This window comes from Marmota marmota, unplaced genomic scaffold, assembly GCF_001458135.2.
Source record: "Marmota marmota marmota unplaced genomic scaffold, marMar, whole genome shotgun sequence".
In the NCBI taxonomy this organism is placed as follows: domain Eukaryota; kingdom Metazoa; phylum Chordata; class Mammalia; order Rodentia; family Sciuridae; genus Marmota; species Marmota marmota.
The window spans coordinates 80586404-80599136 of NW_026000026.1; the positions used below are offsets into that span (position 1 = coordinate 80586404).

At 50.4% G+C, this 12733-nt stretch overlaps 2 protein-coding genes across 2 annotated transcripts; one reads left to right on the forward strand and one right to left on the reverse strand.

Moving 5' to 3' along the window:
• Positions 1 to 8020: 8020 nt before the first annotated feature.
• Positions 8021 to 10484, reverse strand: LOC107135698 (platelet-derived growth factor receptor beta-like). The gene is made up of 2 exons (XM_048811791.1): positions 10087 to 10484; positions 8021 to 9102 (listed from the first exon to the last, which is right to left on the reverse strand). Exons 1-2 carry the CDS (start codon positions 10350 to 10352, stop codon positions 8925 to 8927), a joined length of 444 nt encoding a protein of 147 aa, XP_048667748.1. The 5' UTR covers positions 10353 to 10484; the 3' UTR covers positions 8021 to 8924.
• A 1570-nt stretch (positions 10485 to 12054) lies between these two features.
• LOC107135704 (small nuclear ribonucleoprotein E-like) lies at positions 12055 to 12510 on the forward strand. The gene has a single exon (XM_048811917.1). The coding sequence runs from the start codon at positions 12102 to 12104 to the stop codon at positions 12378 to 12380; it is 279 nt and encodes a 92-aa protein (XP_048667874.1). The 5' UTR covers positions 12055 to 12101; the 3' UTR covers positions 12381 to 12510.
• Positions 12511 to 12733: the final 223 nt, after the last annotated feature.

Genomic DNA, 12733 nt, shown 5'->3' on the forward strand with positions numbered 1-12733 from the left:
GCAGCTCCCACCAGGTCCCTGACCCCAGAAGGGGGAGACTCTGTCTGGTGGAGTGTGTCTGGGAGAAGCAGGGGGTGGCTGGCCAGGGGAGTGGAGGCCACCTCTGCAGACCTGTGTCTTCCCCGAGATGAGCGGAAGCTGCTCCTGCCAGTTAACTCCTATGGCTCCCAGACTCCCTCCAGGAAGCCTCCCTGTCCCTGCCAGCTGGGCAGGGGCCTTCCCTTGCCCCCCAGGCCTCCTGCACTCCCCTCCTGTCCAGCACTTTGCCAGTGTGGAGGCCCTGAAGGCTTATCAGGCCCTCACTCTGGGTCAGGCAGTGTGACACGTGCTCTTTGGAGTCCTCTCATGGAATCCTCAACTCTAGAGGTGGGTCCAGGTAATACCATGGTTTTGTTGAAGAAGAAACTGAGGTTCTGAGAAGTTCAGTCATTTCCCAGGTCACATCACACAGCCAGTGAGGATTGGTTTCCTCCTGTGCTTGTTGAGTAGCTGACCACCCTGACCCACCAAATTTAGAAGTATTGAATGAGTCGATGAATAAATGCTGTATCCCAAAGACCTTTGAGCCAGAAGCAGGAAGGAGCTCTTCCCTTCTGGGAAAAGAGCATTTGGAGATGTCACATTTTCTGTCTGTTGTCTATACACTAGGCACGATGCCTTAGCATGTTTATGACGTTTAATCCTCAACCCAAGAGGCTGCTCTTGATTATGTCCATTTTGCTGATGAGGAAACAAGGCTCAAAGAGGATGTTAGGTCACTTGCCCAAGGCCCCAGAGCCAGTGGGGGCAGAGCTGAGGTTGGGAGCAGGCAACCTGACTGCAGAATCTATGTTAGTCACCCCCATGCCACCTGGGTGGCCTCGGGTCTTCCCAGTGGTTGCATTTTGAATGCCAGTGGACTTGGGGTGGGAGAGCCCTGGGACTCAGGGGGAGAGAGCCCTGGCGGAGGGAGCCACATGGCCGCTGCCAGGAGGATGACATGACAACAGGGACCGCAGGTTGACGTCAGTCCTTCCTGTGGCAGAGGCACTTTGAGAGGGTTCGCATGGCAGCCCACGGATGAGGAAAGCCTGACGCAAGTGTGTGGGCGATCTCAGGCTTCTGCACACAGGGACAGCAGAGCCCTCCCTCCCTGTCTGACTCCTGGTTCCTGGCTCCTCCAGACACAGGGTGGTGGGTTTCTGAGCCCCTACCCCATGCCCATGACCTGGGACCCTCCTGACTTGGGCTTCCCCACCAGAGAGTGGAGGGGGCCCAAGCCAGAAGCCTGGCACCCAGCATCCTGGCAGTTTGGCAGCTCCCTGCCAGGGCCTGCAAGACCCTCCTGGTCTTCTTCATGCCTCTTCCCCACGGCCATGGCAGCAGGTGGGAGGTCAGTGACTGCCAGGTGCATGTGTCCATGCATCCACTGGGGGATGAGTGGAGAGAGGGCAGAAGGAGTCCTCCACACTCTGAGACCGATTCATCTCGTAATACTTCATACCTGGGGCCTTGATCTGGGCCCAGGAAGGCCTAGGTGCAGGGCTCTCCCTGGTGCAGGGCCTGGTGATGTCCCAAGCATGACTGGAATGGCATGAGGACAGCCTGGGCATCTCTGCCTCAGAGGTGATGCCTGAGCTTCTGGTGGAACCAGGAGAGGAGCCCTCGGGGGAGTGGCAGAAGCTCCTGGCACTGCAGAGGCAGTAAAGGGAGATTCTACATGAGCAGAGAAGGAGTCGGGAGGCACCAGGAGGGTGGAATGTTCCAACAAGGAGAAACAGCGTGGAGAGGCCTGGCAGCAAGAGAGTCCATAGTGCCCCAGAGGCTCAGGGTGCTGTGCAGACATGAAGGCCCCCAAGAGCACAAACGAGGACGGGAAGCTTGAGCAATCTGCTGACCTTCAGGTGCAGAGGGTGGACATTCTAGGGGAGAAAACAGCACCAACAGAGGGCAGGGGTTGGAGGGTCTGTGGCCCACACAGGGAGGACGGGTCTTGGAGGGCAGATGTGGTGAGGCTGTAGGAGAGGCTGGACCCAGGTGAGGGAGGGCCTTGAAGACCACAGGAGGACCTTGTTGGACCATGGGGAGCTACCAAAGGCGACTGAGCAAGGGACAGCCAAGGTCATCATTATGCTTTAGGCAGATCACTAAGAACAAAGAGAAGCTCAAATGTGGAAACTTCCATCTTGTTTCTTCAGAGAGGAAACAGGACAAAATTTCTGTGATTTTCCTGAAATTTTGCTACTTCCCTACATTCGTGATGTTTCTAGTTCCTTGTAGTGATCAGCCACAAACCCTAAAGCCAGAAAGAGACTGTGGAAAGTCTAGTTGGAGCAACCAGCAAGTGGCAGCCTGCTGGGAGGCCTCTCAGGAGCAGAGGAGCCCTGAGGTGGGGTAGGGAGCTTCTGTGGGTGCAGCAGGGACACCATGGTGCGGGGCTGTGGGATGGCACAGGGAGTCAGTCCTCCTTCAGTGATGTCCCTGAGGCCCTGCCCCTGCCCGGGGTCTCCTCCCCTGGCCTGAGGCACACGTTGCTCTGAGCTGTGGACACTCCCCGTGGCCCAGAGCAGCCCCAGGTCTGTAGCCCTATTCTGAGGAGGAGCCTCACCTAGAGCAGGTGGCAGCAACCTGACCCCAGGCTCCGCCTGCTGCCTCCACCTGGGTCACCTCAGACCCCAGGACTCACCCCACACAGGAACTGGACACTCGCTGAGGGAGACAGTGGCAAGGCCGTCAGCCTGCGTGGACCCTGAGCGAGCCACAGCACAGCTCTGAGCCTCAGCTTCCTCGTCCAGGCTGGCCTCCCCTCAGCCCTCTCCCAGGGTTGTGGTGAGGACGGGAGGGACCCCAACAGGGATGCGCTCCCACACCGTGGGCTGCGTGTTCTCTCTGGGACTGCAGACGGTTCAGTGGAGCTGGGCCCCGGGCTGGAGAGCACTGAATGGCACAGTGGGCAGATCTGCCTGGTTAAGGGTTCTGGGTCATGCCAAGGAAGTCTCAGCTGCTGTATCTCTCTCTCTCTCTCTCTCTCTCTCTTTGGTACTGAGAAATGAACCAGGGGTATTTTACCACTGAACAACACCCCTACCCCACCCTTTATTATTTTAGATTTTGAGACAAGTTCTCACTGAGTTCCTTAAGGCCTCGCTACATTGCTGATGCTGGCCTCCAAGTTGCAATCCTCCTGCCTCAACCTCCAGAGTTCCTGGGATGACAGGTGTGTGCCAACATGCCTGGCTGCACCTCTCTCTTTACTTTTCTCTCTCTCAGTTGTTTACAACAAACCTCAGAGATTCCAGACTTCCTCCAGAAGACCAAGGCCACTCCCTGGCATTAAACAATGTTGTTTTCATGTTTGATTTTCTTGGCCTCCGAGAAGCACTATGATATTTTTTGCATTTAGGGAACTTTCATACTCTACTAGCACTTCAAATGTTTATTCTCCCAACAACTCTGTGTCTAGAAATTGATTCTATGAGTAGAAACATATAATTGTGAAAAAATAAACAGATTTTTTAGACAAGGGTCATTGCATCATAATTCATAACTCTAAGAATTTGAAAACAATGCAAATGTCTATCAGTAGGGGATCAGCGAGCTAATCTCTGGCTAAATGGGTGCAATACTCAAAATAGATAAATGAGAATCTGTATATGCCACTGTCCTGTGAGTGTGTCCATAATGTACTGTTAAGTAGAAAACAAAGTCACAGAATAGTAGTGGCAGATTTAAAAACAACTGTAGGGGCTGGGGATGTGGCTCAAGCGGTAGCGCGCTCGCCTGGCATGCGTGGGGTGCTGGCTTCAATCCTTAGCATCACATAAAAATAAAATAAAGATGTTGTGTCCACTGAGAACTAGAAATAAATATTGAAAAATTCTCTCTCTCTTCCCCCTCTTTAAAAAAAACTGTAATTCAATTACATGCAAATACAAATATTAATATGCATATGAGTAGGGGAACCTAGAAAAATAAAACTGAACTATTAGCAATTTAAACAGAATTTCCATAACATAAATTCCTACACACAGAGTGGCTGACTAAAGAAAGAACCCATTTACAATGTTACCAGAGTCTAAAATACAAAAACACACACAGGAAAGTGTTCTCTTTCTGTGTTACCTACTCTGCTAATGGGTTTGGGGCATGTGTTCTGTAGACACTGTTATAAATTCATTATTGTAAAACTGGAGAATAAACTCAGGTCACAGAGGCCTTGGAGAGACAGGGTCCTAATTCAGAGAAGGGACATTAATGGGGCTGAAGGCCCCTCCTGGGCTGCAGCTCAGGGCCCAGCAGAACAAACTCTTTCAGTCTTTCCCTCTTTTTCCAGGAAGAAGGACCCAGGCGGACAGTGGGTGGTGGAAGCAATGTGTAGTCCGAGTGGCTCATCTGTCTGGGAGGAAAATTCCAGCTCGCCCATCTCCCCTGGGCAGGACCAGGCAGGGGCTGACCCAGGTCACCTCAGCTCCCTGCACCTGCTCTGCACAGGGCCCCGAGGTCCAAGCCCTCTCCCAAACTATGTTTTCTTATTTTCACCCAGCCCTCAATTCACCTGGCTCTTCCCTCTCAAGAGCCTTTCCTGACCTTTCTTTTAGGGACATGTGGCACCAGAGAGGTCATGTGGTGGGAAACAGGGTTTGGAGGCCAGGCTCCCTGTATCCCTGGCTCTGCCCCTTTGGGTGGGCGCCTTAGCTCCCTGAGATTCAATCTGCAAGGCAACCAGGCCCAGGCTCCCTCCCTACCCAGACACACTGTCCAAATGATCCTGGGCAAGTCGTTTTGCAATCTCCTCTCTCATCTGTACCTGTACTAGGTTCCTAGGACTGATGAGGGGGAAATAAGAAAAATGAATGAAGCACAGACAGCCCCCGAGCACCACCTACTGGCTGATGGCAGCCAGACTTTCATCCTGCCTCCTCTCTGTGGCCTTGTTTTTTTCCATTAGCCACAAGGGAACTGGGCTCTGATGTGGTGTGACCCACCCAAGGTCCCAGGAGGAGCAGGCTGAGATGGGGCCTGGAGTCTCCTGACCTGCAAACAGGCTTTCCCATGAGCAGAGACAATCCCTTCTGGAATGTGGGTTGTTTATTTTCTTTCCAAGGCAGATCCAAGTTTTGCCTTAATCAACTACTGCCACAGCCAGGAGAGAAGAGGTCGTGAGTTTTGGGTGCGCTGTAGAGCAGGACCCCAGGGGTGGGGGTTGGTATGTCCAGGCCCTCACTGGTGGGTTTCCCTGTCACAACTCAGCTGCCCCTGAGTTGGCTGCAGGGCTATGAGTCAGAGCTGGCCACAGTCCTGTCCTCTGCCCACTTGCCACAGCCACAGTCTACTGGAGACAGTCCAGGGAGACCTGCAGCTCCAAAGCAAGGCACCCTTCCCCCAGGTCCAAGCAGAGACGCCCATCTCTCTGCTCAGTGATGGCTTGAAGACACACAGCAAGCAAATGATCGGCGTCAGGCTGAAACCTGGGTCTACCTCAATGAATCCTCCCAAATAGCCCAGGTAGAGGGCACCCCTGGCCTGGCTTGGCACCCTTGCATCTGTCCCCTGCTTCAGTGATATATTGCCCCTGGTAGTGTACAGCCAGTGGCTAACAGGCCCAGGCTCCAAGAGGAGCTGATGGCCAATACTGAGCTGGCCAGAGGGACCAGGACTCCCACCTTGTGCTAGCCCCATAGCCACTGAGCTGCTGAGACAGTGAGGCCTGTGGTCTGCTCTCCACTGTCCCACCTGACTAGACTCTGCCTCAGAGCCACAATCTGGTGCTCCATGACGTCCCCTGGCCTCTCCTTCCTTCCTCTCTCCCCTACCTTCTTCCCATTGCTGTCTGGGGCCCTTGTGTGCTCTGTCTCTTCTGCTCCTATCTGGTCCCAACCATGACTCACCCTGACTTGGAATCCGGGCTCTGGCGATGCATCTCCCCAGCCACAGCAGACTTGTCTGGCCCACAGGCAGAGAGGAGGGCGTGCAGGAGGGTGCCCCAGCTTAGTAGCCAAAGCCAGAGCACATGGTGGGGAAAAAGGGGGGCAGGAAGGGTTTGGGCTCCCAGGGCTAGAGCCTCTGAGCAGGCCTGTAGGCTCAATGTTCTCCTACCCAGAACTGCTCAGGCACAACAGAAATGAGAAGCTTCCTCACTTCACACCTGGGAATCCAAGGCCAAGGTCAAGAAAACCTAGCCACTAGCAAGGGGTGGGAGAAATGAAAATCCCTTTTTTAGAAGAGGGAAAAGAGAACAGAGCTGAAGGAATCTGTCAGGGGATGAGCTCTGACGGCCCTCAATCCATACCCAGCACCCCAGGAACAGGGTCCACACCCAAGAAAGACCACAGCGTCTACGAGAGGAAGCACCAAGTGTAATATGAAAATATCTCCTTTAAAAAAATACACAAAACTACGCTAAGATTTCATCTTGCTCCAGTAAGAATGGCAATCATCAAGAATACAGGCAACAACAAATGTTGGCGAGGGTGCGGGGGGAAAGGCACATTCATACACTCTGGTGGGACTGCAAATTGGTACAACCACTATGGAAAGCAGTATGGAGATTCCTCAGAAAACATGGAATGGAACCACCATTTGATTCAGTTATCCCATTTCTTGTCTATACCCAAAGGACTGAAAATCAGCATACTACAGTGATGCAGCCACATCAATGTTTATAGCAGCTCAATTCACAATAGCTAAACTATGGAACCAACCTAGGTAGATGGATAAATGGATAAAGAAAATGTGGTATATATATTCAATGGAATATTACTAAGCTTAAAAGAAGAATAAAATTATGGCATTTGCCGGTAAATGGATGGAGATGAAAAAAATCATGCTTAGTGAAATAAGCCAATCCCCCAAAACCAAAGGCCAAATGTTTTCTCTAATATGTGGGTGCTAATTCACAATAGAGGGGGGCACTAGAGAAGAATAGAGTCACCTTAGATTAGGTAGAAGGAAGTGAAGGGAGGGGAGAGGTTGGGATGTGGGAGTAGGAAGGATAGTAGAACGAAACAGACATTATTACTGTATGTGTATATATGACTGCATGACCAATGTGATTCTACAACATGTACACTCAGAAAAATGAGAAATTATACCCCATCTATGTATATCAAAGTGCATAAATGCATCCTACTGTCATCTATAACTAATTAAAACAAATAAAAAATTTTTTAAAAAGAGAAAAATACAGATAGGAAAACTGAACTGCATACAAAATAGTGCTTTTGATGTATAAATGTGAGTTAATGTGAGTCCTAAAACTACTTGTAAATGTAGGTAATTATACCTTTGGTAACACAGTAAGAATTGATTCCTTTCCTTGGGGGACGCTCTGGAGCCCTGGGGTTGGGAGACACCACCAGCATAGGCACTGTGCCCAGGAGGGCTGAACTTGCCTCAACCCCTTGCCATCGCTTCCCCTCCTGAGGGTAGAGGCCAAATCCCTCACTGACCTGGCACCACCAATGCCCACTGGTTTGAGGACAGTGAGGTGTCACTAACAGACCTGGGCAGTGACAAGACTCTACTCCACCAGGTACTGCCTCCAGGATGGGGCAGGTGGCAGTTAAGGAAGCAATCCCCTCTTGTGCCCTCCTCTTGTGCCCCTTTCCTGGGTGCTGACCTAAGGCTATTGTCCTTCATGGGACACAGTCTTCCTTACTGTCCATTCTCTCTGTGGCACATACCTTGGGGGCAGTGTTGGGCTGCATGAGGTAATGACCTCCCTCCCTGCCCCCTTGCCCAGGATACCTCCAGGGTTCATCGTGGGTGCTCAAGGGGGTCTCGTGGTCCTCCCGTGTCCCTGGAGCAGCTGCTGGGGACTTTCCTGAGCAATGACTGTCACTCCAAGTCAAGGTCCACACAGCTGCATTTGGGGCAGAGAAAGGGTCACGTTCCTGAATGCCCGGGTGTCATGTGTCATCTGGAATCTCCCCAAAGCCCCTCAAGAACGTGGTTTAGGGTACTTGACCTTGCCTCCTCTGGACAAGCATGCAAACCCCAGGAATATTCCAGAATATTAGTGTTGACAGGGCATTCAGAGTGAATGAGTCCAACTTGCTCATTCTTCAAAGGGGAAAACAGGCCCAGAGAGGGCAAGGGATTCCTCCAAGGTCACAGCAAGTCCAATGCAGAGTCAGGGCCACCTACTGGTGTACACATGTGGACATAATGATGGCACATCAACACATTTGTCACAGATGCAGGATCCGCTGGGCCTGCAACAAGAGACCATGAGAAAAAGCCTCAGAACACAAGGGGCCTGGAAGACATGGGCCCTGTCCACAGCCAGTGTGCCCCGAGTGCCCTGGGCTGGGTCTGCAGGCTGGGGAGTGCTGTACTTGGTTCAGTCCCAGCAATAATTACAGCACTAATTAAGCATGGCTGGCCCAGACCTGCTCGGGCCTGGGAAAGCAGAGACTGATGTCAGGGGACGTGGCTTCAGAGCGAAGCAACACTGGCCAGGGCAGGCTCCAGCTCAGCCAGGAGCCAGGGGTGCCAGGGTTTCTTCCCCAGCTCCTGGGCAGATGGAAGTGTGGGGACAAGCCTGCGACTCCTTGAGGGGCAGCTGGCTGAACAGAGAGAGGTTACTGACCCCCTCACTCCCCCAGGAAGCTCCCCCAGATTCCAGCCTTGTCAGCCAGGGAGACTCCCAGGTGGACTGTGAACTACCAAGTTCAATGTCTCATCTTGTGCACTGGGAAACTGGGTCCCCTGGGAGGGACCGTGGCTCAGTCACATGGCCTCCCTGAGGCAGAGGCTGGGCATGGTCCTGCAGTTCTCTGGCCTCCTGAGCCAGCCCCAGGGCTTGGGGAGCAGTGTGGCAGGGACAGAAGCCTTCCACATGGGACAGCTGGCAGGAGCAGCATGGCTCACAGGATGCCAGGCCCGGGGGCTGTGGCCTGGTGGCAGAAGGGGAGCTTCTGGTGGCACAGAGTGGGGGCCAGCCCCTACAGAAAGCTGTCCTCTGCTTCGGCCCGAGGCCCAGGGCAGCCTGCATCCATTGGTGGCTCCAGTTCCATCTGGGACTCCCCCTGGGGCTGGGGCAGGGGTTCTGGTTCTTCCTGGGGGTCGAGAGGACTGTCACAGGAGATGGTAGAGGAGGTGTTGGCTTCATTCAGGGTGGAGCTGGAGGAAGAAGGCAAGTGGGTGAGGGCTGGGCCACAGCAGGCGCTGAGGGATTTCTTGAACCCAGCTTTGCACACTTCTGCTCGTTGAATCCTTTAAAGACCCCATAAGGCCTGAGCCAGGAGACAAGCGCAGCTCAGAGAGGTCATGTCATTGCCCTACCTCACNTCTGGGCTGAATCCTGTCCTGTCTACCCAGGTCTTGGAATGTTAGTCTCATTGACAGAAGGAAAAGGGCCTTCAGGGTCCCCAGGGGCCTGTGTGCACTGTCAGCACATGTGGAGAAACTGAGGGTCACAGGGACAAAGCCTGCCCAGGGCTTATGGTGGCAGAGTTGGAGTTAGAACCCAGCCTAGGACTCCTGCCACCTCCCCTGGGGCTGGATCTTGTTTGGGGTGGGTGGCTCTGGCCTCCAGGGAGCCCTCTCTCTAGCTGAGGCAGGTGATCTCTGAACATCAAGTCCGGGCTCCAGGGGACCTCCCTCCAAAGCCCTCCCTGGACTGAAACCTCACCCCAACCCAAGACAGAAGAGCACATGAGTCTCCTTCCCAGTCTGCATTCTGGGTTGACCTTGGGCCACCTCTGCCTCCTACAGCCAGGCTGCAGGGCCCCCTGGGCACAGTGCTAAGCATGGAGCACAGCCTAAGGCTGGCTGGGACCCCACAGGTGGTCACTCCTCAGCATGCTGGGGACACTCAGTAGGTTCCTTCCTTCCCCGTGGGGCTAGGACAGGGCCTAGAGAGGGCAACTGTGGGATTCCCCTCAAGGAAAGGAGCTCTCTTTTGGATAGCCCGGCCCATCCTTTTTCTATGCAGCCTGCCCCTCCCACCTGAGGGCTCAAAGGTCAAGAGAGCCCTGTTCTGCCCTCTGTTCACCTGTAGGAATAAGTCTTCACCCCAGGGAACTGGCTGCTGGGTCAAGCCTGACGCAGACACACCCACACTCTGTGCACCCTGTAGCCTCAGGTCCCAGCCAGGGTGGCTACCTGGCGAGGCTGGGGGAACCCTCCAGCAGACCCTCATCAGCAGCCTCTGGTTTGGGGTCAGGCAGGGGGATGATATAGGGGTGCTGCAGGAAGCTATGCGTTGGATGCAGGTTGTCCATCAGGTCGCCATAGCGGCAGTACTCGGTGATGATGTAGATGGGGCCTGCAGGGGAGGGTGCGTGGGCACAGGCCCCAGGGGCCCTCAGGCTTCCCATGAGGGCCCCGGGGCCAATAAACAAGTTGAATGTGGGAAAGGTCGTGGGCATGACAGCTGAGAGTCAGCGCCTCACACACCTGGGTCCTCTTCCTGCCTCCGACTGCAGGCAAGGTACTTAGTCTCCTTGGGCCTCCCCTTCCCCATCTGTGAACCAACACCCCCCTCAAAGGACTGTCACAAGGACTAATGAGACCCCACCTCTGTCAGGATGGTTTAGTTAAACACTGTCATGTTTACTTGACAAGCGCACAACTGCTATGTTTTCACACTAAAGCTTATTTTTCAGCCAGATATACATAAAGCTCAAAGGAGACTGTTTATTATTATCAGTTTACTGGTTATATTCAAATTTAATGCATTTACTTAAAGTCAACTGGAGGTAAGTGAAGATATTGATAAAAACAAAACTTTTGAAATGAGTGCCAGGAACAGTGGAGCACACCTGTAATCCCAGCTACTCTGGAGGCTGAAGAAGGAGGATCATAAATTCAAGGCCAGTCTCTACAACTTGATGAGACCTTCAACAATTTAGCAAAAAGTCTCCAAACAAAATAGGGCTGGAGATAAAGCTCAGTGGCAAAGTGCCCTTGGGCTCAATCACCAGTACCCCCAAAAGAAAGAAAAACAAAAAACAAAACTTTTGAAATGGGTGATCATCGCAAATGTGAATAGGTCTATGTATGCAACATACTTCTGTATTTTGATTTGATTGCACAATCCTGAGGAAATTCCCAAATCTCATCAAAGCAGCTACCAAGGGTGATATTTTTTTTTCCTTTTTTTGCAGCTCAACTTGCAATCAGAGCTTCAAATATACACAGTTGGACAGAGGGACTTTCTTCTGTGACCAGAAGGAAATCAGCTCCTTGTTATCTCACAAGTGGTCTCCAATGGGGTGGAAGGGGGAGGTAACATGACGCTTCTCAGTTACATCTGCTGTCATTTATTACAATTTTCAAAATGCGTTGTGAAAATGCAAGAATGACTAAGGAAACTTTGATTGGAAATCTGTCAGGACTGGAAAGCTGCAGAGTTCTTTGACCATCAAGATGTGATTCTTCGAGTTCACAGATTCAAGGCAATACCTGTCAAAATCACACCAGTCATTTTTGCTGCAATAGAAAAGCTAATTTTCAAATTCATATGGAATTTCAAGGGAGGCTGAATATCAAAACAATCTTCAAAAATAAGAACGAAATTAGAAGAGTCCCATTTACCAATTTCAAATTTACTACAAAACCACAGAAATCAAAACTGTCCAGACTGAACTAAAATCAAATATAAAGATCATTGGAATCAAATTGGGAGTAAAAAACAAAACAAACCTTGCAACTATGGTCAATTGATTCTCAACAAGGGTGGCAAGGTCATTTAATGATAAAAGAATGTTTCTTTCAATAAATGGTACTAAGTATACTGTGCATTTAAATGCAAAAAATAAAAATAAAAATGAAATTCAACCATTACTTTGCACCATATAGAAAAATTAACTGAAAAAGAAACAAAGGGATGAATATAACAGATAAAACTATAAAACTCTTAGAATAAATCATAGATCATATTCAAGACCTTGAACTAGTAGATTTCTTAGCTGTATCACCAAACATGGAGCTAAGAAAAGAAAAAAAAATAGATAAATTAGACTTTATCAAAGTTGAATATACATCAAATAACACTGTTGACAGAATGAAAAGATAACACAGGACAGAAGAAAATATTTGGAAATCATATATCTAATAAAGACTAAGTGCTCTCTGAGGTAACGTGCTGGTTCGTGTGGTCTTTGTGAGATTCCACCATGGCGTACCGTGGCCAGGGCCAGAAGGTCCAGAAGGTGATGGTGCAGCCCATTAACCTCATCTTCAGATACTTGCAAAACAGATCCCGGATTCAGGTGTGGCTCTATGAGCAAGTGAATATGCGGATAGAGGGCTGTATTATTGGTTTCGATGAATACATGAACCTTGTATTAGATGATGCAGAAGAGATTCATTCTAAAACAAAGTCAAGAAAACAGCTGGGTCGGATCATGCTAAAAGGAGATGATATTACTCTGCTACAAAGTGTCTCCAACTAGAAATGATCAATGAAGTGAGAAATTACAGAGAAAGCAACAATTTTTTTTTAATTTAGCTGCCCTTTGCCTGGAATATGGTTCTAAAGCATTAGTTCACATTGTTTTGATGACCTATGTTATTACTAGATGAAAATAAATGCTGTGGGACTCTTTTTATTAAAAAATAAAATAAAGGCTAAGTATCCAGAATATGTGTATCTATATCTGTATCTATTTATATCTCTACATACTTCTATATTGTATATCTCTTTATATAGATATTGCATGGAATGTAACTGATAGCATCTTTTACAATTCAAGAACAAAAAGTCAATTTAATTTAAAAATGGACAAAAATTTGAATAGACATTTCT

What these genes read in the sequence shown, in the direction of transcription:
- LOC107135698 (XM_048811791.1), bottom strand. Translation starts at nt 10,352, where the DNA reads ATGCCCACGACCTTTCCCACATTCAACTTGTTTATTGGCCCCGGGGCC. An exon ending in GGTTCCCCCAGCCTCGCCAG is followed by an intron (nt 9,103 to 10,086) that starts GTAGCCACCCTG and finishes TTCTTCCTCCAG; the next exon opens with CTCCACCCTGAATGAAGCCA.
- LOC107135704 (XM_048811917.1), top strand. Translation starts at nt 12,102, where the DNA reads ATGGCGTACCGTGGCCAGGGCCAGAAGGTCCAGAAGGTGATGGTGCAG.